This window comes from Capra hircus, chromosome 19, assembly GCF_001704415.2.
Source record: "Capra hircus breed San Clemente chromosome 19, ASM170441v1, whole genome shotgun sequence".
In the NCBI taxonomy this organism is placed as follows: Eukaryota; Metazoa; Chordata; class Mammalia; order Artiodactyla; family Bovidae; genus Capra; species Capra hircus.
In genome coordinates, this window is record NC_030826.1 from 25,996,611 (window position 1) to 26,024,337 (window position 27,727).

General features: G+C 37.1%; 1 protein-coding gene across 4 annotated transcripts in view; it reads right to left on the minus strand.

The window, feature by feature from the left end:
* The window catches only part of RABEP1 (rabaptin, RAB GTPase binding effector protein 1), a 92,078-nt gene that overhangs the window by 33,989 nt on the left and 30,362 nt on the right, over positions 1–27,727 (minus strand). For 3 of the 4 annotated variants that reach the window (XM_018064462.1, XM_018064465.1, XM_018064464.1), the window contains 5 exons: positions 14,994–15,197; positions 13,077–13,237; positions 9,599–9,718; positions 2,803–2,938; positions 238–416 (listed from right to left, as the gene is read on the minus strand). In XM_018064462.1, the coding sequence (XP_017919951.1) occupies positions 238–416; positions 2,803–2,938; positions 9,599–9,718; positions 13,077–13,237; positions 14,994–15,197 (800 nt within the window). The remainder of the gene's footprint in view (positions 1–237; positions 417–2,802; positions 2,939–9,598; positions 9,719–13,076; positions 13,238–14,993; positions 15,198–27,727) is intronic. The other variant, XM_018064463.1, reaches the window with a different exon arrangement.

Below are 27,727 nucleotides of genomic sequence, written 5' to 3' on the forward strand. Positions count from 1 at the left end.
CAGACTGAAGAGGGTCATTTCTAAATCATTCCTTCCCACCCACCCAGACAAGGCCATTTCTAAAGTTGAAAAACAAAAATCCCTCAAATACAGCTATAATGTTTTCTGAAATGGAATACATCAACCTTGTTTCAGGCTTAAGTCAATATGTAATACACACGAAATAATATACAATCACATGTTGGGGTGGGCTGATTTACTGACAAAGCAAGCAAGTCCTACAAAACCACTATTCACCTGATCTTTCTTCTTCAGTTCTTCAACTTGTCGCAGCTGTTCAGAAGTTAGCACAATTTCCATTCGCTGCATGTCCCTCATCAGCAAACGCTGAGACTCCAGGAACTGGTCATTGGCCTTCTGCCACGTGTGTTTCAACTGGTTGTGTTGTTGTCGCTCTTGCTCCAAGAGATGGCAAACTGTTTAGGAATCCCCCAGTCAAAAACACTGAATTTTAATGGTAGGCAATTTCTTTAACATAGGCCTACCAAGCCAGGTCTGGCCAATGTCGTCCAGTCTGGGATTTTGTCTCTGACAAGAACCCAGGGCAAACTGCCGTAGATCAAGGCAGCTGTCCCCACACCACCCCTCTAAGTAGAGTCTCTCAGAGTGTGTTCCTAGGAAGAGGAACATGTGAAAAGATTTCTGTGCTCAGTAAGTTTCAGAAACTTTGGGTTAAAAAAAATTTTTTTTAAAGAAAATTTCTTTATTGAAGGACTTCAAACTCAAGGTCTTAAGTATATCTATGTTCTCTTATAAGGTGATACATAATACAATACCTCCCAAATTTATTTACCAAAAAGTCCTTTCCACAATGCCACTCACATAACAAATGTTCTAGGCAATACATTTTGGGAAATATTGCTCTTACAGCCAAATGCACAGTCACCACTTCTAATTTAATACATTTTGAATAAACTTGTTATCCAGGAATCCTTCTTGAGCCCATTTAGTTTGACCTCTCAGGATAAGTCAAAGAATCTTTGTAAATGCTTCTGTTATCAACGTTCATCAGCTCAGCCATCTTCAGAAAAAGGAGTAGATGGTATCACCTATCAGCCCATCCACCCAGTCATCCAAGCCAGAAACCTGAAAGATGACTCACACTTCTGACTTCTCCTCACATTCAACTGTGACAGAGGCCTATAATAAGGCTACCTCCTGTTCAATATGACAGAAATCTTCTGCCTTCTGCCTTAGATTTAGGACACAGACGACTACAACAGGGGTCCCTCCATTACTCTTCCTGCCACTTGTCTGGACCTCTCTACCCTACCCTCCACACTGCGGCAAAACTTAACTCCCTAGAAGGTAAAATTTAAAACCCTTTGGAAAAGCCACATACAGAAGACACAAAATTGCTGCTTAATTTTTAACTATCTTCTTTTCATGTAAATACTGTTTTTTGGTATGACTGTTTCAGCAGAAATTACTCTATCCCTTTACTCCTTTCAGTGAAACTTCTCAGACACTTTCCCAGGCATATTAGGAAGGTTTGGTAGTCTTGCACTATTGCTGGAAGGGGTTGGGACATATAGGGTAAACAGAAATTCCTATTTCTTTTGGACACTCTTTCAGAGTTTGAGTGTCTTTTTGACTGCAGCAGCATTTTTGAAAAGCATTTTCTGAAAGCCAAAGACTCAAATTTTGGATTAATTTAATAACAGTTTATAAAATAATTCTGTAAGTTTATTTAATTTCAGTATCCCTACTATTTTGGGATAAAAAACCCAATTTCCATGAATTTTTTATGAAAGAACTATATTTTCCATGCCCACAGTCCTAAATTTTCACATTAAAACATGTTACTAGTATAAGCTGCAACAAGTATAAGATTTTAAGAATTCCATTTACATTTAGATAAAAATTTAGATCTTTATTTTCACTAACCTCTAACTGAAATTTAGCATTTCCTTCAATTATAAAATACAGGCAACAAACCACAGTAAGTGTAACAATACCCACGAATTGGTCACCAACAAAAGTCACAGATACTTCTGTATCTTAGCACAGTTGTTGCAGATATCTCATTATTTATGTTCATCACACTTCAAAGTTACAGTAGTTATTGGACCTGGTACTGGATCTTGTTATTTAATGTACTGATAAAACAGTACATTTATTACTATAGCATAAGTTTGCAGTTATTTATATTTTCCTGTTTTATAACATAATTAATTTCTTTTATAATTCTATATATTTTATGTATTAAAAACATTATTCTGAGAGGGCTTCACAAGACTGCCAAAGGAGTCTGTGACACAACAAGTTTAAGAATCTCAGGTATATAAGATTCATTAGAAGAATTAAAGACAAATGTATATTTTAATGGGAAAGGATAAGCCTATTTCTCCTATCCTGAAAAATCAGAGTCAATTTCTGCATCACTCTGCTACTAGGTTAGCAAAATAAAAATTATCTCTTATAAACAGGGGTGTTAGTTAAGAACACCAGAATACACCACCTGCCCTTTTGGTCCCATTTTCACTTTAGCTAATTTGTCTCCATCAAAATCGGCCTGGGGCAAAGCAGTTTAAGTAGAAATTTCCTATTCCCTGTCTGCCCAGAGCTTAGGACCTGTGAGTTCTTACTGGGGTCCTGGAGAAACAAGAAGCCACCAAAAATCCAAATACCTTTTCAAACCAACTACAAAGCTTAAACTGAATCACTAACATGTTGGAAAGGCATTTTGGAATTTGTTATTGTTATTAATCAACACCAAATTTTACTTACACAGTTCTCTTAGAGGCTGAGATTAAAAATATATAAAGTGTGTATTATATATACATATGTATATATATTTACCTTCATGCAATTCTTTCCGAAGTTTCTCAGCATCTTCCTGTAAAACGGATTTCTGAGTATTCAAAACAGCTACATACATCTCTAGATCAGTCCTACAAGATTTCTCAGCTTCCAGATAATGATTCAGCTCTTTCACCTGAAAAAGATGCAATTCTATTAAACTAAAACTTCCAACAGTTTCTACCTGAGGCATAATGTTCTGGAGGTGTCTTGAAAGAAAATTACATTTATATTTACATATATTTAAATGTACCACCAAGTTTACAAAACAAACACATACTTACTATAGAAAACTAGGAAAATATATTTTCCCAACTCAGTCGTGCCTGACTGTTTGCGACCCCATGGACTATACAGTCCATGGAGTTCTCCAGGCCAGAACACTGGAGTGGGTAGCTACTCCCTTCTCCAGGGGATCTTCCCAACCCAGGGATCGAACCCAGGTATCCCACATTGCAAGGAGGATTCTTTACCAGTTGAGCCACCAGGGAAGCCCAAGAATTTTGGAGTGGGTAGCCTATCCTTTCTCCAACAGATCTTCCTGACCCAGGAATCAAACCAGGGTCTCCTGCATTGCATGAGGATTCTTCACCAACTGAGCTACCAGGGAAGCCCAGGAATATAACATAATTGACAATAATTAATAGTAAGCATTATCCATAATCATCACCAAAGTCAATATGCAATTGAGATTACACATAACATCTTTGTACCTAGCTTTTAAAAAGGTGGTTCCAATCTCTGCTCCCTGGGCAATACACACATGTGCTCATTTTATCACATACTCAGTGAACCCAAGTTACTGTGGTTTTGTTTTTTATTTTTGTTTTTAATCAGTATATTTCCTAAATGTAAAAATGGTGTCATACTCTTGTATATTTGCTTTTCTTTAATTTCTGGTGAGGTAATTCCAGATGCCTTAAATTTACAAAAAGGAGACATTTTCATAGGCATAAATTCATGAAAAGAAAAACGGGGAAGTCGTGATGGAAAAAACAAACTCATACCATAATAAACGGACACCTGAAGGCAAGTGCAGAGTACTTTTAAAAATCACATCTTTTTTAAGTGTCTTATTTCTATTAAATAATTAACTATAATATTCAAGTATTAACAATACAGTCTAATATCTGGAACAATATCAATACCCAAAATAAATTGTAATTTTGCCCCACGTAAGAATCACTTGCTCTTCCCTTCCTTACAAATTGTCCATCCTAAATTTTGGATATGTAACTTTCATCTTTTTCAAATGGTTATGACTCATTTCACTTTCAAGGTCATATTTATGTCTTTTATCTTCCCATTTCTCCAACTTGAAATAGCTAGCTGATCTGTTTTCAGTAATCTTCACTCCTAGACCTAGTCACGGACTAAAAATGATTATTCAGTAATCTTCACTCCTAGTCACGGACTAAAATGATTATTTAAGGTGCCATCTGATGCTTTGCTGAAGGCTGTCAGCCAATCAGAAACGCACTAACCAAGCATGACAAAGAGCTGATTTCTCATCAGGCACTTTCCCTATCACCTGGAGAGGTGGTAATTCAGTTGAGGGTAAAGGAAATTCAGTATGTCCAACATGTTACTGCTTTTCCATTAAAAAAAAAAATCAGTTTCACTGCTTTCGTTCCAGTTGCTATGCCTCATTTCATGAGGAACCACAGATCAAATTGCCAACATCTGCTGGATCATGGAAAAAGCAAGAGAGTTCCAGAAAAACATCTACTTCTGCTTTATTGACTATGCCAAAGCCTTTGACTGTGTGGATCACAATAAACTGTGGAAAATTCTGAAAGAGATGGGAATACCAGATCACCTGACCTGCCTCTTGAGAAATCTGTATGCAGGCCAGGAAGCAACAGTTAGAACTGGACGTGGAACAACAGACTGGTTCCAAATAGGAAAAAGAGTACGTCACGGCTGTATATTGTCACCCTGCTCATTTAACTTATATGCAGAGTACATATGAGAAACGCTGGGCTGGAAGAAGCACAAGCTGGAATCAAGATTGCCGGGAGAAATATCAATAACTTCAGATATGCAGATGACACTACCCTTATGGCAGAAAGTGAAGAGGAGCTAAAAAGCCTCTTGATGAAAGTGAACGAGGAGAGTGAAAAAGTTGGCTTAAAGCTCAACATTCAGAAAACAAAGATCATGGCATCTGGTCCCATCACTTCATGGGAAATAGATGGGGAAACAGTGGAAACAGTGTCAGACTTTATTTTTTTGGGCTCCAAAATCACTGCAGATGGTGACTGCAGCCATGAAATTAAAAGACACTTACTCCTTGGAAGAAAAGTTATGACCAACCTAGATAGTATATTCTAAAGCAGAGACATTACTTTGCCAACAAAGTTCCGTCTAGTCAAGGCTATGGTTTTTCCAGTGGTCATGTATGGATGTAAGAGTTGGACTGTGAAGAAGGCTGAGTGCCGAAGAATAGATGTTTTTGAACTGTGGTGTTGGAGAAGACTCTTGAGAGTCCCTTGGACTGCAAGGAGATCCAACCAGTCCATTCTGAAGGAGATCAACCCTGGGATTTCTTTGGAAGGAATGATGCTAAAGCTGAAGCTCCAGTACTTTGGCCACCTCATGCGAAGAGTTGACTCATTGGAAAAGACTCTGATGCTGGGAGGGATTGGAGTCAGGAGGAGAAGGGGACGACAGAGGATGAGATGGCTGGATGGCATCACGGACTCGATGGACGTGGGTCTGAGTGAACTCCGGGAGTTGGTGATGGACAGGGAGGCCTGGCATGCTGCGATTCATGGGGTCACAAAGAGTCAGACACGACTGACCGACTGAACTGAACTGATGCCTCATTTCTTTACTGTGTCATCTAGGGCCACATAAGCAGTCTGAACAAAATCACTGAGCACGACTTTCCTCATATTGCTCCTGTCATTAACAGTAAGGTTGCTAAACATTCACCATGATGTTTGAGGTTTGCTGAAGGTTTTATAAACAGCCCTTTATTTATTGCTGCTGCTAAGTCACTTCAGTCATGTCCGACTCTGTGCAACCCCATAGACGGTAGCCCATCAGGCTCCCCTGTCCCTGGGATTCTTCAGGCAACAACACTGGAGTGGGTTGCCATTTCCTTCTCCAATGCATGAAAGTGAAAAGTGAAAGTGAAGTCGCTACAGGGTGTTTAAATTTATCAAATGCCTTTCTAAATCTAAGACGAATATATTACGTTTCTCCTATAATCTCTTTATGTGGTACATAAGAATAATAGATTTTCTAATAATATCTAATAATACATATATCATCCTAAATTACTGGAAAGATCTCCCCTGGTTTTTTTTTCTGGCCACATGCTGCACCAGGTGGCATGTGGAATCTTAGTTCCCTGACCAGGGATCAAACCTGTGCCCCCAGCAATAGGAACACAATTTTAACCACCAGACTACCAGGGAAGCCCCAGGACGATCCCTTTTTGATCATGATGTCTTTTTTGCTTTTTTTTTTTCAGTTACTCTGCTGAAAAATTTTGTTTCTGTATTCTTAAAGGAGATAGATCTACAATTTTTTGTTAATACTTTTTAGTGAGTTTGTTTCTAATGAAGTCTCATAAAATGAGTTGAGAGCTTTCCCTCTTTTTCTATTCTCTAACACAGTTGGTAAAATATAAGGATTCTTTTTCTGAGAGGTTTGAAAAAACTTGCCTGCAAAATTGAGTCTAATGTCTTTTGGAGGAAAGGAAACAGGAGAAATAGGTATTAACTACATCAGTTCAGTTCAGTTGCTCAGCCGTGTCCAACTCTTTGCAACCCCATGAACCGCAGCACGCCAGGCCGCCCTGTCCATCACCAACTCCCGGAGTTCACTCAAACTCACGTCCATCGAGTCCGTGATGCCATCCAGCCATCTCATCCTCTGTCATCCCCTTCTCCTCCTGCCCCCAATCCCTCCCAGCATCAGTCTTTTCCAATGAGTCAACTCTTCGCATGAGGTGGCCAAAGTACTGGAGTTTCAGCTTTAGCATCATCCCTTCCAAAGAACACGCAGGGTTGATCTCCTTCAGAATGGACTGGTTGGATCTCCTTGCAGTTCAAGGGACTCTCAAGAGTCTTCTCCAACACCACAGTTCAAAAGCATCAGTTCTTCAGTGCTCAGCTTTCTTCATAGTCCAACTCTCACATCCATACGTGACCACTGGAAAAACCATAGCCTTGAATAGACGCACCTTTGTTGGCAAAGTCTACTTTTGAATATGCTATCTAGGTTGGTCATAACTTTCCTACCAAGGAGTAAGCGTCTTTTAATTTCATGGCTGCAGTTACCATCTGCAGTGATTTTGGAGCCCCCCCTAAAAAGTCTGACACTGTTTCCACTGTTTCCCCATCTATTTCCCATGAAGTGATGTGACCAGATGCCATGATCTTTGTTTTCTGAATGTTGAGCTTTAAGCCAACTTTTTCACTCTCCTCTTTCACTTTCATCAAGAGGCTCTTTAGTTTTTCTTCACTTTCTGCCATAAGGGTGGTGTCATCTGCATATCTGAAGTTATTGATATTTCTCCCGGCAATCTTGATTCCAGCTTGTGCTTCTTCCAGCCCAGCGTTTCTCATGATGTACTCTGCATAGAAGTTAAATGAGCAGGGTGTCAATATACAGCCCTGACGTACTCCTATTTGGAACCAGTCTGTTGTTCCATGTCCACGTCTAACTGTTGCTTCTTGACCTGCATATAGGTTTCTCAAGAGGCAGGTTAGGTGGTCTGGTATTCCCATCTCTTTCAGAATTTTCCACAGTTTATTGTGATCCTCCAAGTCAAAGGCTTTGGCATAGTCAATAAAGCAGAAATAGATGTTTTCCTGGAACTCTCTTACTTTTTCGATAATCCAAAGGATGTTAGCAATTTGATCTCTGGTTCCTCTGCCTTTTCTAAAACCAGCTTGAACATCTGGAATTTCATGGTTCACGTATTGCTGAAGCCTGGCTTCGAGAATTTTGAGCATTACTTTACTAGTGTGTGAGATGAGTGCAATTGTGCATTCTTTGGCACTGCCTTTCTTTGGGATTGGAATGAAAACTGACCTTTTCCATCTATTATACCTTGAGAAAATATTGGCTAATTATTTCTCATTAGAAAATTTCTCATCAACCTTATTTCATTTCAAATTTATTGCTGTGACATTGCTCAGAGTATTTATTACTTTTAAGTCTCGACTGATTTGTAGTTATTTCCCTGCTTCATTTCTAATGGTTTACGTCTTTCTGTCTTCTTTTCCTGATTAGCCTTATCAGGTTGACAAGTTTTTCCGTTTTCTTATTTGTTTTTCCATTTTTTTCCCATTATATTTACATTCTCAATTTTCCTTTTGCTTTTCTATTTCACTAATTTCTGCTCTTATCTGCATTACTTCCTTCCATTCATACTGTTTGTACTACTGTTCTTTTTTTTAGATTCTTAAGTAAAATATCAAATCACCCTAAATATTTTACAATTCCTTTTCCCATATGAGTTATTTTCATTTCTAGACATTTACCTTAACTATATTTTATTGTAAATAATTAATAATCCATGGCCAGAGATTTGGATTTGCATAACACATCTTCAAAATAAAATGACTCTTTCTTTGTGACATTGAAAAGTATAATGTACCCAAAAATAACAATACTTTATTCCATGCACTATCCTCTTAACTACTGTGCTCTACTACTGTATAAAATAGTCTCTAAGGACAAGATTCTGTGTCTACCACATCTAAATTACTAACCAAGTTGCTCAAAACTCCTGTATCCCTACTAATATTTTTTTTCTGCTTGCACTGTCATTTGCTAAAGGACAATTTAAATCATTTACTATGATTGTGAATAATTCTCCTTTTAATCGTCACTTTTTAGTTCACATATTTCAAAGCTATGTAAATGCAATCAAGTGTATGACTGTTGTATCTTACTGATGGATTATAAATTAGAAAGCGTCCCTCTTTATCTCTATTAATTCCTTTTTCCTTTCATCCTGCTTCATAAATGCTGTATCAACTTTCTTTTGATTAGAATTTACGAGGCATAGCTTTAAATATCTCTTTTTTTCAGTACTACCTTGTAGTTTTATTTTAGGTATGTCTCTTACAAGCAACATAAATTTATATTATAAATTTAAAATCCAGTCTCTTTTAGTAGATAATTATCAGCTTACATTTACTAGAATTACTGATACACACCCATTTCTACACTTCTACATTTTTTTCTATACTCCTATGTAGTGCTTTTGATTACTACCTCTAAATTTTTTCTTTCCTACTTTTTAAATTAATTATTAAAATGCTTGACAATTCCTTTTCCCATGAGTTAATTTTTTTCATTTTCAGACATTTTACCTTCACTACGTTTTATTGTAAATAATTAATAACCTGTGGTCAGAGATTTGGATTTGCATATCAGCAAATCTTATTTTTTTTTCTATTGGGTCTTTATAGCCAACAAATCCAGCTGCACTACAGCTACATAATTTCTAAAAGATTGATTCTGGGGCTGATGTCAGGAAACAAAGTCACCTTTGAACAACTTATTTTCCTTCAAAGCTAGTGATACTCATTTTGATAGGAAAATAAACACTGACTACATAATGAAGCAGCACAAGCAACACTACTATCATTATTTCAAATATCCATAAAGGCAAAATCATCTCCAAGCATTTTCTTGCATTTTGAAGAAAGCAAGATTCTGACAATGCATAGTCTAAATTACAGTTTTTACTCCCTCGGTATTCTAATTTTGCTCAAAGCATACGGGTAGAACTTTGGTTCCAAGCAAATGGATTACAACTTTTCACAACCTTTGAGGCCTCCAGCTCTTTAATCTTGTCTTCAGCCTCTGTCAGTTTATCTTTCAAAGCTGCAATTTCTTTCTCCATAGGCATCACAACAGACCGAAGTTTTTCAGCATCCTCTTGGGCCTGTTAAAAAGAATTAAATGTCACAACTTACCAATTTATCACTTTTGTAAGGAATAATAGGTCTAGCAGACACTGTATGAGCACTCACAAAACTGAACTATGTCTTAACTCTTCAATGCTGCATTACTTTGAATGTTAAGTCATAATCACAGCTTCATCAAATATTTCATTTAGAATTCAGGAATAAGTAGGAAAATGGATTCACTATGACAAACTTGAATTTTTTGTTTATTTTGGAAAGTGAAAGCAGGTTTATTTAGATAGATTATACATTCCACAGATAGAATGTGGTCGTCTCAGAAAATGAGAGCAACCACAAATGTGACTTTTTAACTAGCTGAATACTGAGATGAAAAAATATATATATAAATGCATATAATAAATAATTTTTCTAATTCTGGTTATGAAATTAAAAAACCATAACCTCTTACAAATACAGACAGGACTAATTTTCTAACATAAAAATAGAACATTTATTTCCTAAAATATTAGAAAATTATGTTTCTATAAAAGGGCTACAACCTAAATTTTTAAACCGAATATTTATCATTTTACTTTTGACATCTAAATGAAACAAACTCAAAGAACAACTCCTAAAGCCATGGTGTTTAACCATCTTTCATTCTCAAAAACACAGATTAAAAGCAAACATCCATAAACTAATAAATTGGTAAGAAACTTAATTTTCATTTTATACACACACATATTTATACAGAAACAAAGATTGACTCAAAAAGTTTGCTTTTTCCCTTCTAGTGAAAATGAAAATTAATCTTATTTACTGAATTTAAACCAACCCAAGCTTATCCTAAAGTACTTGTGAAGGGGAAAATATTACCTACGCAGAAACGTGAGTGAAGATTAAAAAAAACAATTGATATCTCTCAAAAAAGAGTGACATACTTTGTTTCCCAGTGCTTGCAAAGTCGTTTCATCATTTATTTTATTTTGAACTAAGTCCTGTTAGGAAAAGATATGTGAGCTTAAAATATCTTCAGTCAAGGCTAATTTGGGATGTTTACAGAGGTGGTCTGATAAAAATCACCAGGGGAAAAAAAGGAGAAAAGCAACAACGAATTTAATACAGATTGAGTCATTTATTAATGCAAAGATGACCTCACAATTCCAAGTGACACATATCAAAAAAAGAAACATTCAAAGATGACTTTTTTAAATGACAGAAAGGTAATTAGAAACAAATCTAAGACACTATCACAGCCAAGAAAAACCTAAGAGTCATGACTGAATGTAATGTGGTATCCTGGATGTGATTTTGAAACAGAAAAAAGGACTTGGGTAAAAACTATTGAAATCTGAATAGAAAGAAAGGACTTTAGTTAAAAATAATCAATATAGATTTATTAACTGTGACAAATGTACCATACTAATATTAAGATGTTAACAAGGGAAACTAGGAGTGAAGGATATGGGAACTCTAGTATTTTCAATTTTTTTATAAATCAAAAACTGTTCTAAAAAATAAAAAAATTTTAAAAAGGATAAAACGTGGACTGTGGAAATCATGATTATGCATATACTGCTGTTGTTTGTTTAGTTGCTAAGTCATGTCTGACTCTTTCATGACCCCATGGACTGTAGCCCACTAGGCTCCTCTGTCCATGGGATTTCCCAGGCAAGAATACTGGAGTGGGTTGCCATTTCCTTCTCCAGGGGATTTTTTTGACCCAGGGATCGAATCCACATCTCTTGCATTGGCAGGCAGACTGTTTACCACTGAGCCACCAGGGATGTCTCTTATTGATATATTAGAAGAATGAAGAAGAAAACTATCCTGTGAATGGTACTGCGGCTCAGAATAAAATATCTAATCATAGCATTAACTATGAATTCATCTCAAAAGACTTGAGAGAATTGAAGACTGTCTACTGTGGCTAACTATGGTAGATGACTGACTGACTAGTGATCATGAGACACTGTTAGATCCTCATGAAGAAGCTGAAATACAATCTTCTCCTGAAATAAGAAAATGCAAATAACTATTCCTCAAGGTTCAGGCTTTTGTTCTGGGTGCTGGGTTCTCATATGATTTTTACATTATAAAAAAAATTAAATAAACTTCTAAATACATAAAAGTAGTCCTTGTATGAATGAAGATTATGGCTAATTCAACTGAAAATAAAAAATCAAATTCTAATTACTATCTTATAGGTGAGTTCAAATACACATATGTATATAAATTAAGAAAGCAAAGGTTTCTATAATGGCCTACATGGGAAAATAATCTTAAATTTAAAAAGTGGGTATCTGAATATGCATAACTGATTCACTCTACTGTACACCGGAAACTAATACAACATTGTCAATCAACTATACACCAATAAAAATTTTTTCTAATTAAAAAATACAAGTTTACATAATCAAACTGGCCAAAAAGCTTTTTAAATTTTCTCAATGATAAAATATTCCATCTTCTAGTTTAGTTGCTCTATTTTCAGGCATCTACAGTAAAAATGTTCAAGCATAATATGCAGTACATACATCACACTGGAACCACAGAATATTCAGAAAGAAGGAAAACTTAACACCTGTTCTTAAGCTTCAGTTGAGACCAAGCAACAACACTCATTCAAGCAATATTTACTAAGCACCTATGAGCGAGACACTATCCTAAGCATTTAGGACACACAATAAACAAAGACTCCTACCCTCATGAAGCTCACATTCTAGTGAGGAGGAAAAGGCAGCAGACAGTACACATACCAAATAGGAGAACTCTGTGTACATTATAAGGAAATAGGTGCAATAGATGGAGAAGGCAATGGCAATCCACTCCAGTACTCTTGCCTGGAAAATCCCATGGACAAAGGAGCCTGGTAGGCTGCAGTCCATGGGGTCGCTAAGAGTCGGACACGACTGAGCGACTTCACTTTCACTTTCCACTTCCATGCACTGGAGAAGGAAATGGCAACCCACTCCAGTGCTCTTGCCTGGAGAATCCCAGGGATGGGAGAGCCTGGTGGGCTGCCGTCTATGGGTTCACACACGACTGAAGCAACTTAGCAGCAGGAGCAGTAGCAGCAGGTGCAATAGAAAAAGAAAAATCAGAATAAGATCCGAGCAAGTTGTGGTAGGTGGGGGAGGGAGATGGGCAGGCTGCAATGTCAAATGGGGTGGTCAGGACAGGCCTCATGAGATGGAAGCAAGGTGAGAGAGTTACCCATACATAAATGTGGGGGAAGGTCATCAATTACTTAGTACTCTAGGTCTGTGCTCAAACAATTTCCCTAACAGAAAACAAAACAGTAAAACTTCTATTACCGTAACAATATTAGTTAACGCATTAGCACAAACATATTTGGATTCAAATATTTCTACAGATGAATACATTCCTCCATACCTTTTTCATTTCATTTTCTAAATTTTCCTCCTCTTGACCTTCAGACAGCCTTCTCCTTAAATCAGCTATTTCCCTCTCTGCAGATTCTCGATACTGTGCCCACTGTGTTCGCTCCTGCTCCAGCCTAAGGTGGAACTGGTGCTCATAGTCACGAACTGTTTCTACAAAACATCACCAAATATTTCATGGCTGAGCATTTTGGAAAAAACGAGCTGGCACACTAAAATTTTAAAAGTAGTTATATAAACAACGTAAGCAAACCTAGTTTCTGGAAATCTTTTAATTCACTAAAAACACTAAACTAACATTTCCAGTTCTTACTACACATAGAAGTTTTCCTAAGGACTTTAAATCATCTCTAATTTCAGAATAAACCTGTGCAACATATTAATTTATAGATGAGAAAAAGCTTAGGAAAGGTTAAATACTCTGGCCAATGTCTTATAACTAGAAAGAAACAGAGCTAGAATTCAAACCTAAGACCAATTCTAAAATCTATGTTCTTAGATAAAACTCTATGACTCCCAGGACAAACATAACATGTTGCCCCAATACAACTACATATATGAAAGTATAAGAAAAGGGACATAATGTTTTACTATAACCCAAGATTCTAAAGTGAGACACAAATTCTATAGTCTTTAGAAAATGACTATCTTCAATACAGTCCTAAAACATGATAAACACTGCTGGTTGTCCATTAATTTCCACTCTTTTTTCTTTCTTACTAATAAAACCCCAAATTTGTTCCAGAAATCAATGGCCCAATTTAAAATCTAGAATTTCTAGATGTCTTGGTAGTTATGTGTAACCAGAAACCTCTATAAACTGGGGGTGGGGGGTGGTGGGGACAAGGGGGAAATAGGCTGAAGATTTCCAGAAAATTTTTGCTTTACTGAGGTAGACTAGAGGAGCAGTTAATTTTTTCAGCCTCAAAGTAAAATGAAGTTGAAAACTACATGCTAAGGATGAAGAAAGAGAAGCACTGACATTAGGAACCATTGTACCCAGCCCTAGATCACCTACCTACGAACTTCTCCTGTGAGAAAATGAACTCTTATTTGGGCAAACTGCTATAGTGGGTTGTAACGTGAGGTTCAGAGTAATCCCTAGATGACAGCCAAACACTCAGAAACAGTGCTAGTCTTACTTGCCTTCTTATAGAGAGTACTAAGGCAACAATGACACATAACTGCAAAGACAGGGAAAAAAGTAACCACTATTTCACATTTATATTATTAACTAGTTCCAGGAACCCAAAGATTCAGGAGGCAGCTTATTTCATTATCATTTTTTCAGAAATGCAAGAAGTAATTAAGTATGGGACTTCCCAGGTGGCACTAACAGCTGACAGAGATTAAACTACTACTCTTCCTTTAGATCTACAGTCACCAGCAAGAAGCTCATAAAGCCTATTCTAACTCATAGGCCACTCTACCTCACAGGCTGAGTGAAAATTTCACATAAAAATCCAAATTTTTCTTTAAAATGTAAAAATATGGCAACACTGGACGTGATGGAACTATAAACAGTAACTTTACTCTTTCCATGGGAGGTTTCCAGTTCAGCACGCTTCCTGTGCCCAAACAGCTTCTTTCATTGACATTACTGGCCTGTCTCCATAGAGAATCTGTTTTGAAGCCCTGCTTTAAATCTTATAATGAACCATAGTTTTCATTTGTAACACTCTCATCATAATTCTCCATCATTAAATTTGTTAAAGATACAGATGATATATTCATTTATGATTTCACTGGCTTCCCTTTTATTTTGCATATGACAGTACATCTTAGAGACAGTAATACATAAAGCCACAGATGAAATTCAGGATATATTTTAAGACCTTCTGCAAATGTTCTCAGTCATCAGAATCAGTTATCTTAGAAAATCATAAAATAAAATCGTCTTTGTCTTTACCTTTCATAACAGCCTGAAGTGAAGCAACTTCTTCTCTCCACTGTCTCTTCACTTCATCTATAGCTTCTTGCTTGGTATTCTCAGACACCGTGGCAATGGCCTTGATGTTTTCCATCTCTGCTTGGGCTTCCCACAACTGTGTCCGAAGATGTCCCAAATCATCTTGTGCAGCTTGTAAAACCGCATTTTGCCTCTTCAGATCCTCTGGGGCAAAAAAGTAAAAGACTTTCCATTAATGAAAAGTTCACTTTTATCAGGCTGACATGTCAACAAAGAAATAAAGCATTAAGTTTATAATGTTAACATTCCAATGAAGAAATTAAGCATTACATTTTTAAATGCTGACTTAGGAAATGAAATCATTTTAAGGTAAGATATAAAGTATGCTGGGTTTCACAAATCAATTAATTATTAACTATGTAACCAAAGAGTGATTAAAGCCATACTTTTAGAGCTAAACTGAGGCTCTTCCACATACTGGCTAAATAAACTTATTTAAACTCTGGCCTCAATTTCCACATCTACAAAACTGGAATAAAAATAACCACCTCAGAAAGTTGTTTTAATGGTAAAACAATTTATTGAAACACAATTCAAGAAATGGCAGAGGACTTCCCTCAGGAAGGAAAATGAAAGGAAAATGAGGTGGAAAAGAGAAATGAAAGCCGGAGTACATGGCAGTTACTAGGTTAAGGCTTTTTTAAAGTTGGGATAAACTTCTCAGCACCCCTTTACTACAATTCCCTTGTGGCTCAGCTGGTAAAGAAACCAACTGCAATGAAGAAGACCTGGGTTCAACACTTGGGCTGGGAAGATTCCCTGGCAAATGGAATGGCTACCAACTCCAGTATTCTGGCCTGGATAATTCCACGGACTGTATATAGTTCGTGGAGTCATAAAGAGTCAGACACGACTGAGCGACTTTCACTTACTATATCTTAAATATAAAGTTCACCTGATGTGCCTACTACACGATTTAAGCCTAAATGGCACAACTGTTCGGAGAAGGTAATGGCAACCCACTCCAGTACTCTTGCCTGGAAAATCCCATGGGTGGAGGAGCCTGGTAGGCTGCAGTCCATGGAGTCACTAAGAGTCGGACACGACTGAGCAACTTCCCTTTCACTTTTCACTTTCATGCATTGGAGAAGGAAATGGCAACCCACTCCAGTGTTCTTGCCTGGAGAATCCCAGGGATGGGGGAGCCTGGTGGGCTGCCATCTATGGGGTCTCACAGAGTTGGATACGACTGAAGTGACTTAGCAGCAGCAGCAGCACAACTGTTTGCCCAAATTGACTTCAAATAAAGATGAACAACAGTATACGTGGGTGTTCTGTTTTCTTACACCAAGCCACTTTTTCATTTTTTTAAAGTCCTTGTCTGTATCATGGATAGAAAATGGTGAGTTTTCATCTATAGTTCCCTATTAACAGAGATGTTGAACATCTTTTCATATATTTATTAGTGACATATTTCCTCTCTGGTGATATCTTTTACCTGTGATTTCTGATGAATTTTTCTTCTAATTTGGGATAATATTTTACATATACTGGATATTACTCCTATTTTATCTTACAAAACTTTTCCCAGTCTGCTGTTGTCTCAACTTTTTTTAATGTCTTTTGCCATCTAAATGTTATAAAAAAAATATTTATGCAGAAGACCTTTTCATCTTTGCAAAATCATCAATTGCCTTTACAGAGCAGAATAACTACCTCAACCAGTGGAAAAATAATTTAAGATCTAAGACTACCACTAACTTGCTGTGTAACTTTAAGGGAATCACACAGCCCTCAAGCCAGAATAACGGAAACACTTGTCTGCATAAACATTTAAGTACTTGAAAAAATCAAATAGATAAATCAATTATAGAACTTTTAAATGTTGTAAAGATATTCAACATTATCAAACAACCATAAGAATTGACTAACAATTTGGTAGTTCAAGTAACAGGAAAAAAAAACTAGTCATACTAATTTTAAGCGAAGTCATTTAAGAAATCTGTACTCTCTCAACATCAGTTTCACATCATTTTGTCACCACTATTAAAATATTTTGAAACATTAGCCAAAGGCAGATATAAGAACATTAGCTGCAGAAAGTAACTATCTAAAGTATCTTGAAGGCAAGTTGGATATCTAAGAAACAGTGGGAGGTGTGTGACTGGGAATGACCCAGAAACTTGAGTAGACATAAACACGTGAAACCACTGAAGGTGTGTGTATGTGGGTGTGTATATCAACACTCTATACTAAGTGCTATTTCATAAAATGTGAAATAAAAAGCATTATTTCTGGAATAGCTTATTAATTTCTGAGAAATTAATACAATTCTGTCAAGGCTCCAGTTGATATACTTAACACCTCCTCATGCTAATTATCCCCGCTACTTCTGACTTACCGAAAATTACACAGGGCTATTCACTACCATGTTATCACTATGAACAGAAAAACTTCGAATAAATATTAAACCTAAATACAAATTTTGGCATGTTTCCTCATAGTTAAAAGCAGTGTAGAAATCCTGGAGGAAGAGCAGATCAAATTTCATCCCTGACCTACTTTGTAAATACTTAGATAAGACATAGGTTATTTATTATATATAATATATACAGTAAATAGATAAGTATGTGTATATTTAAACCAGGAAACAAACAGAACTTAAAAAATTTTTTGTAACAAAGCATTTCAAATATGGTAGCCAACAGCACAAGTTATTAATAAAGAACAATTACTTTTGCATATAATTATGAAGATTTTCAAACAAACTCAAAAGAGTATTGTATTACACCAATCTTCCACATACCTATCACCAGTTACCAAGATTTTGCCATTTATTTCAACTATCTTTTTTTAAAAGTAAGTCTCAGAAACTGTATTACATCATCTAACACACTACACATGCATCTCTGAAAACATGGGTACTTTCTTATATAAACAGTGTCACTGTCACACCTAACAACTACTTGATATAATCTTATACTCAATCTTAGTGAAATTTCTCCAACTGCCACAAAAATGTCTTTTTGAAAACTTGTTTGGATTAGGACCTGAACAAGACACTTCATTTGATGATACTAATACTTTATAAAAATATTTCATGGAAACAAGTATAAATAATTCTATAATAGATACCTATTACTTAGCTTAATAATTTTTTATATTATTGCTCCATCTGCTTCAATTTCTTTTTAACCTTAAGAAATGAAACCTTACAAATACACTATTCAGAGGTAACAATGATCAGGAATTCGGAGCTATTATTACCATGCATATTCTACACCTTTATGTTGCAGGTTTTTAAACCTTAATGCTCTTGTAACACAGTATTCTACTACAATTACCTCACATCTCTCAGTTTTTGAGATTGCTAATACATGCAACTACCCATTCATTAATTGCAATATCACAGTATGAACAGACCAGCTATTACAGTTCGTGGGCATTCAGGTGTGAGCCAGGAATCTACTTTTTCTATACAGATCTTCCCCTTGTTCTAAACCCTTGCCCCAGTCTCCCTAATTTTATAATGCTATGTCATATATCAAATTTCCACATATATGAGGGTCTGATTATGAAGCCTCTATTCTATAAATATGGCCTATTTGTCCATTCTCATACCAATAATGAACTGTTTAATACAGCATTATTCATAACATTTAGCCTACTCTTACATAAGCCTAACATTTCCCACAGTAAATAATTTTAAAAGCCCATCACAGTTTTGAGTAAAGTGGAGGGACGGACCTGCCTTCCCAGATATTAAAATGATCATTAAAGCCTCATGTACCAATCATTCAGACCCAGTTACCATACAGCCACAGGCAATCTTGTCCCAACCACCAGTTTACATTCTACAACTTACTATTTTGAGGTAAGTACCAGATTCTTTTTTTTAATAAACTTTAAAGAGCAATGTTGGGCTCATGGCAAAACTGAGCAGAAAAGTACTGAGTTCCCATAAATGTCTTGCCCCCTCAGGTACAACTTCCTGTACTGTTAACATCCCCCACCACAGCAGTACATTTATCACAATCTCTGAAGTTATAATGGCACATCCTTCCCAGCTGAAGTCCACAGTTTACATTAGGATACTGTAAGATGGTATGTAACCACCACTCTTTATCATACAGAAAGCTTTCGCTGCCCTAAAAATCCTCTCTGTATTGCTTAGTCATTTCTCCTATCCTCCTAACCTCTGGCAACCACTTAGCTTTATTTTTTTTTTACTGTCTCCATAGTTTTGCCTTTTCCAGAAACACACTCATTGTCATTTCAGGTTGGCTTCTTCCACTTGCTAATAAACATTCAATTCTTCTATGAATTTTCATAACTTGATTGCTCGTTTCCTTTTCACACTGAATAATATTCCACTGTATCACAGTGTATCGGCTCATCTACTGAAGGACATCGTGGTGGCTTCCACGTTTGGGCAATTATGAATAAAGTTGCTATAAACATCTCTGTGCAGGTTTTGCATGGACGTACATTTTCAATTCATTCAGGTAAATACCAAGGAGCAAAACAGCTGAATCATATGCTAGGAGTATGTTTAGTTTTATAAGAAACTGCCAAACTGCCTTCTGAAGTGGCTGTACCATTCTGCATTCCCATCAGCAATGAATGAAAGTTCCTGTGGCTCTACCTCAGTAGCTTTGGGTGTTGTCAGTGTTTTATATTTGAGACATTTTAACAGGTGTGCAGTGATCGCTCATTGCTTTAATATATGCATAGACTTCTGCAACCATAACCACAATCAACTTTGGGACATTTTAATCACCCCATAAAGAAATCCAGTACTCTTTATCACTTCTCCAACCCTCTAACTCTGCAGTTCTAGGCAACCACTAATCTACTTTCTATCCCTCAGTTCAATTGCTCAGTCATGTCCGACTCTTTGCAACCCCATGGACTGCAGCACACCAGGCTTCCCTGCCTATCACCAACTCCCAGAGCTTGCTCAAACTCATGTCCATCAAGTCAATGATGCCATCTAACCATCTCATCCTCGGTTGTCCCCTTCTTCTCCTGCCTTCAATAATGCCCTGCATGAGGGTCTTTTCCAATGAGTCAACTCTTCACATCAGGTGGCCAAAGTATTGGAGTTTCAGCTTCAGTCCTTCCAAAAATATTCAGGATTGATCTCCTTTAGGATGGATTGGCTGGATCTCCTTGCAGTCCAAGGGACTCTCAAGAGTCTTCTCCGACATCACGGTTCAAAAGCATCAATTCTTCAGCACTCAGCTTTCTTTATAGTCCAACTCTCACATCCATACATGACTACTGGAAAAACCAGAGCTTTGACTAGATGGACCTTTGCTGGTAACATCATGTCTCTGCTTTTTAATATGCTGTCTAGGTTGGTCATAGCTTTTCTTCCAAGGAGCAAGCATCTTTTAATTTCATGGCTGTAGTCACCATGTGATTTTGGAGTGATTTTGGAGCCCAAGAAAATAAAGTTTGTCACTGTTTCCATTGTTTCCCCACCTATTTGCCATGAATTGATGGGATTGGATGCCATGATCTTCGTTTTTTGAATTTTGAGTTTTAAGCCAGCTTTTCCACTCTCCTCTTTCACTTTCATCCAGAGGCTCTTTAGTTTCTTTTCACTTTCTATCCCTATCACCTATTCTGAATATTTCATATAAATGGAACCATACATACTTGTGATTAGCTTCTGTCACTTAGCATAATTTTTTTTAAAGTTCATCTATGTTGTAATATAAGTACCTCATTTTTTTTATGGAGGAAAACAAAAACTATTTGTTAATTCACATATTAGTTGGTGGATATCTAGGCTGCTTCTGACTTTTTGACTACTATGAATAATGCTGCTACAGAAATTCACATAGAAGTTTATGTATGGACATGTTTTCCCTTCTCTTGTACAAACCTAGGAGTGGAATTGTTGGGTCAAATGGTAACTCTTATGTTTAACCATTTGAGAAACAAAGACTATTTTACAGTTACTAGACCATTTAACATTCCTGTGGCTCAGATGGTAAAGAAATCACCTGCAATGCAGGAGACTTGGGTTCAATCCCTGGGTTGGGAAGATCCCCTGTAGAAGGAAATGGCAACCCACTCCAGCATTCTTGCCTGGAGAATCCCAGAGATGGCGGAGCTTGGTGGGCTGCCGTCTATGGGGTCGTACAGAGTCGGACACGACTGAAGTGACTTAGCAGCAGCAGCAAAGTCACTGCAGATGGTGGCTACAGCCACGAAATTAAAAGACGCTTGCTTCTTGAAAGGAAAGCTATGACAGACCTAGACAGCATATTAAAAAGCAAAAACATTACTTTGCTGACAAAGGTTTGTCTAGTCAAAGCTATGGTTTTTCCAGTAGTCATGTATGGATGTGAGAGTTGGACTAAAAAGAAAGTTGAATGCTGAAGAATTGATGCTTTTGAACTGTGGTGTTGGGGAAAATTCTTGAGAGTCCGTTGGACTGCAAGGAGATCAAACCCATCAATCCTAGAGGAAATCAACCCTGAATGCTCAATGGAATGAATGAAGCTGAAGCTCCAATACTTTGGCCACCTGATGCGAAGAACTGACTCACTGGGAAAGACCCTGATGCTGGGAAAGATTGAAGGCAGGAGGAGAAAGGGATAGCAGAGGATGAGATAGTTGGATGGCATCACTGACTTGATGGACATGAGTTTGAGCAAGCTCCGGCAGTTGGTGATAGACAGGGAAGCCTGGCGTGCTGCAGTCCATGGGGTCGCAGAGGTGGGTGTGTGTGTGTGTATGTGTGTAGAGGCTGCACCAGGTCTTAGCTGCAGCAAGCAGTATCTTTTGGTTGTGGTGTGCAGGATCTAGCTCCCTCATCAGGGATCAAGCCCAGGCCTCCTGAATTGGAAGCAATGGATCAGGAGGGCAAGTTCCCTTTCTGTCTACTTTTAGGACAGTTAGAGAAGAATTAGTGTTAATTCTTTGAACATATGGTAAACTTCACTACTTAAGCCATCTGAGCCTCGGCTTTTCATTTTGGCGGGGCCGGGGGCAGTTTTTTAATTACAAATTCACCCTCTTTATTTGTTATGTGTCCAATTTCGATTTTCCACTTCTTCAGTCAGTTTTGGTGCTTGTATCTTTCTAGGAATTTGCCTACTTCCTCATTCACAGTATTGCCTTATACTTTTTTTAATTTCTGTAAGGTCAGTAGTAATGGACCTGGTATTCATTTACTGGTCAATCTAGCTAAAGATTTATCAAGTTGTTGGTCTTTCTAAAGAAAGCAGTAAAAGTTTCACCAATTTTCTATTCTGTATTTCACTGATTTTTACTCTAATCCTTATTAATTCCTTCTTTCTACTTGCTTTAGGCTTCATTAACAGTTCTTCCAGTGTTATAAAGTGAAAGAGTAAATTAGAGATTTGAAATATTTAATCTTTAATACAAGCATTTATAGTTACATATGTCTAAGGACTGATACAGCTGCATTTCACAAGGATTGGCATGGCATGTCTACAATTCCACTTATCTCAAAGTATATTCTAATTTTCTTCGTGATTTCTTCTTTCAGTTATTGATAACTCAGGAGTATATCACCAAATTTCCACCTATTTGTGAGTTTCTCAAATTTCATTCCATTGTGATCAGAGAGCAAACACTGTATTATCAATCCTTTTATACTCAATCCTCTATTTCCTTGTTGATCTCCTTATTCTACTCATTGATGAAAGTGGAGTACTAAAAAAATATAATCTTACTGTAACACTGTATTTTTCTCCTTTCATTTCTGTCAGCTTGTTTCCTGTATTGTGAGATTCTATAGGTAGATGTGTATGTAACTATTTTGTCTTCCTGATGGATTGGCCCTTATATGTGGAATCTAATATATGAAACGAACTTATTTACACAACAGACTCAGACATACAAAACAAATGTATAGTTACTAAAAGGGACAGGTGGTGGGGAAGGGATAAATTAGGAGTTTCGGATTAGCAGATACAAAACACTATACATAAAATAAACAACAAGGTCTTACTGTATAACACTGGGAATTATATTCAATATCCTGTAATGAACCAAAATGGAAAAGATCATGAAAAAGAATATACATGTATAACTGAATCACTTTGTTGTATACCAAAGTAATTGTATACAATGGTAAATTGTATACAATTGTAAATCAATTATACTTGAGTTAATTTTTTTTAATTTTTAAAAATATAGTGCTACTATGAACACTCTTTGGAGAAGGCAATGGCACCCCACTCTAGTACTCTTGCTTGGAAAATCCCATGGGCAGAGGAGCCTGGTAGGCTGCAGTCCATGGGGTCACTAAGAGTCGGACACGACTGAGCAACTTCCCTTTCACTTTTCACTTTCATGCACTGGAGAAGGAAATGGCAACCCACTCCAGTGTCCTTGCCTGGAGAATCCCAGGGACGGGGGAGCCTGGTGGGCTGCGTCTATGGGGTCGCACAGAGTCGGACATGACTCAAGCAACTTAGCAGCAGCAGCAGCAGCATGAACACTCTTATCTTTTCAAAGTACATCCAGGAGAATGGCATTGAAACATGTATAATATCATATAAGAAATGAATTGCCAGTCTAGGTTTGATGCAGGATACAGGATGCTAGGGGCTGGTGCACTGGGATGACCCAGAGGGATGGTATGGAGAGGGTGGTGGGAGGGGGATTCAGGATTGGGAACATGTGTACACCCGTGGTGGATTCATGTTGATGTATGGCAAAATCAGTACAATACTGTAAAGTAATTAGCCTCCAATTAAAATAAATAAATTTAAATTTAAAAAAAAGTACATCCAAAACATGTGCTTTTGATTTTATTGAGCTTAACTCAACTTCACTTTCCATTTCTATTGTTTTATTTCTTGTATTTTCTTTGAGTTCACTCTTTTTCTAGCTTTTGAAGTTGAACATTTAGATCACTTAGTTTCACTTTCTTACATCTTCACATCTTTTAATAAACTAATTTTAATAAATGTTTTTAAAGTTATAAGCTTACTTGCAAAGTACTGTTTTATCTGCATCCCACAAATATCTTCATTGTATTCTAAGTAGTTTACAGTCTTCATTACGATTTCCTCTTTAACTCATGAACAATAGGAATGCATTCTTAGTTTCCAAACTTTTTTTAAAAATTTACATTGTTTAAAATCTTTCTAACTGCATTAGATAAGAAAACATGATAAGTAGCTTGACATTTAAAATATGTAAAGTATTCTTTGAGATATACATAATATTTTAAGTGCTCCTTATGATCCACACTTACGGCAGAAAGCAAAGAACTAAAGAGCCTCTTGATAAAAATGAACGAGGAGAGTGAAAAAGATGGCTTAAAGCTCAACATTCAGAAAACTAAGATCATGACATCTGGTTCCATCACCTCATGGCAAATAAATGGGGAAACAGTGGAAACAGGGACAGACTTTATTTTGGGGGGCTCCAAAATCACTGCAGATGGTGACTGCAGCCATGAAATTAAAAGAGCTTGCTCCTTGGGAGAAAAGTTATGACCAATCTAGACAGCATATTAAAAAGCAGAGACATTACTTTACCAGCAAAGGTCCTTCTAGCCAAAGCTCTGGTTTTTCCAGTAGTCATGTATGGATGTGAGAGTTGGACTATAATGAAAGCTGAGCTCCAAAGAATTGATGCTTTTGAACTGTGGTGTTGGAGAAGACTCTTAAGAGCCCCTCGGATTGCAAGGAGACCCAACTAGTCCATCCTAAAGGAAATCAGTCCTGAATATTCACTGAAAGGACTGATGCTGAAGGTGAAGCTCCAATACTTTGGCCACCTAATGCGAAGAACTGACTCATTGGAAAAGACCCTGATGCTGGCAAAGATCGAAGGTGGGAGGAGAAGGGGACGACAGAGGATAAGATGGTTGGATGGCATCACCGACTCGATGGACATGAGTTTGAGTAAACTCTGGAACTAGTGATGGACAGGGAGGCCTGGCATGCTGCAGTCCATGGGGTCGCAAAGAGTCGGACACGACTGAGCAACTGAACCGATGAATATAAAAGACTGTATTTTTTCGTTTCCTGGGTACATCATTGCTAGCTTTTTAAAATTTCATTGCTCAAAATCATTATATCTTCAAAGTATAAATTTACTATTATTTACCCTACTTGGTACTCCATACTTAATGCTGAAGACACACTTCTGTTTCTTAATGCTTGAAAAATTCCAGTCATTATCTCCTCAAATATTCTTTACTATTCCCTCCATTCTCTTCTCCTGGAATTCTTTTTCTGTATCTTCCTAAACCAAGTTTTTAACTATTGCTCTGGTTAGTTGGCATCAGAGCTTTAGATAAGTAATGACCATGTACAAAATCATTTTGAACACCACTAGAAAACTCCACTGTCTTCTGGTGATTAACATGAGCTCCATTTCTACTATTCTCCTTCAAACTGAGAACTCTTTGGCCTTTTGTTTGATTCCTTGTGTAACAGGCTCTTACTCATTGCTCAAAACTGAGGATTTCCAACACACAAACACTGTTGCAGTGCCAAGCTTTGTACTGAAACTGGTTAAAGGAAAAATCTAAATCAGAAACTGTTTTTAGAAAGTTAAACCCCTTTTTCAATCTCAGCAGAAAAGTAACAGAATTTTAAGTATTTGTAACATTTGCAGTTGATGTCAGCTGGGAAAAGAATGGGTGTTAAGGAAGGAAAAGGCAGTAAGGGGAGCCAAGAAGTAATACCCCCTGTTAGTACTTCTCATTACTATTTGCACTTCTATTTCAGCCACTCTCCAAATAAATGAAAGCACAGCTATTACAACACCAAAGCAAAAGCTATTCTAATTGGGAAAAATACCAATATTTGGACTTCTGGGGTTTTTGTGACCTGATCTGCTGAAAGATAAAACATACACAGACTACTGAATACAACAAAACCATGACTTATACTGTTACCCCTGGTGAAAATCATAAAGACTAGATTTATACTTCATGCAACAAGATGAGCTGCTGCTTTAGAGGACATCTTTGAATTTGTTTAGGCAAACAGCCAAGCCATCCATAAACTAAATCAACCTTTACCTTTTACACACTGTGTAATTTCTTTAGACATGACACTAAAAACTGTCAAAAAGGATCATAAAAACTCTCAAAAAGAAATTCATAAAAAGTTAACTCACTTATTCTCTATGGCCAGTTTAAGCTCACTGAGAACTTCAGATAGTAAAGATACAAAAGTACACATACAGATTATTTACTGGGTCTAGATGTATTCAAAGCAATTTTAACATACCAGGTATATTTTTGAACAAACCCACATTCAGAGCTGCTTCTATATAAAACTGCAATTGATCATGTATTTCAGAAATGAGTTTCTTAGTCATTTTCATTTCTTCAGAATTTTATAGAAAAGACAATTTTATAATTTCAGAAAAGATAAGGGAAACTATACTTTATTGAAGATAAAAACCATATCTCATTCATCCCAACCTCCACAGTGTCTTGCAGACTACCACCATGCCTAGACAGGAACACTAGCTTTCCCATCTCCTTGTCAGCCTATGAAGAAAAAAAATTAACAGAACAGCCAGCCCTCCTGCAACCCATGAGAAAACCATCCAATCCCACACTGTAGTGAGTAAACCTTTCCAAGGGCTGAATTCTGTGAGCCCTAGCAACCTTCCATCCTATAGAACAGTGACTTTCAAACTGTTTTTACCATGATTCATAGCAAAAACTGTATTTTATCACACAACTCTATACATACATGTGTATATGTAACTAAAACAGAAAATTTTGTTCAATTATACTTACTTAACCTTACCAGGTAAATAATGTGTGTTCTTTTCCATTGTATTTCTTTTCAAAAAACTGCTGGTAACAACCCATTCAATTCTGCTATCCATCAAAGAGCTACAACCTAGTCTGAATACCACCACTCCAAGACAGTGGTTTTCAAACTGAGTTACACGTGCCTGAGCGCGTACCCAAAGATCTTCCAAGGGATTCACAGCCACATGGTGTTTTAACGGAATCAAATTCTAGATCCTCAACTTCCACAAAAATCTTTCCTAAAATAGAGACATGTTTATGTGTAGATTCTCCTTGCACCTCCCTTTTCCTAATACCCTTCTCCCTACATAACAAATGAAAGGCTTTCACCTATCCTGAGTTTTACTATGGTTCACTGCCTTATAGTGTAAAAACTCCACCGTGATATAAAACCAGAGGACTAATTTAAAAATATCAATGTCAGTAACAAAGTGAATGACTAGTAACTGGGTAACAAATCTTTTGGCAGGTCACACAGATGGCTCTAGTGGTAAAAGACCCCACTTGCCAATGCAGGAGACATGAGACATGGGTTCAGTCCTTGGGATAAGGAGATCCTCGGGAGGAGGGCATGGCAATCCTCTCCAGTATTCATGCCTGGAGAATCCCATGGACAGAGGAGCCTGGTGGGCTACAGTCCATGGAGTCACAGAGTTAGACATGACTGAAGCAACTCAGCACGCAAGCATGCATGGACTGCAAAGTCTACTTCAACAAAACTGAAAGACGACCTATTTGAGTCGTCAATCTATAAAAATGAAGCTAGAGCACTGGGTGATTGAACACATAATTCAGAAAGAGTTAAGAGAATAAAATAACAATCACTATTTAAAAAAAGAAAAACTTCTATTTCCATCTACTTATTTATGAGACCAGGGGCTTAACTTACATCTATTTTTGTTTTGTTTTAAGGCCATGCTGCTCGGCTTGTGGGATCTCAGTTCCCTGTCCAGGG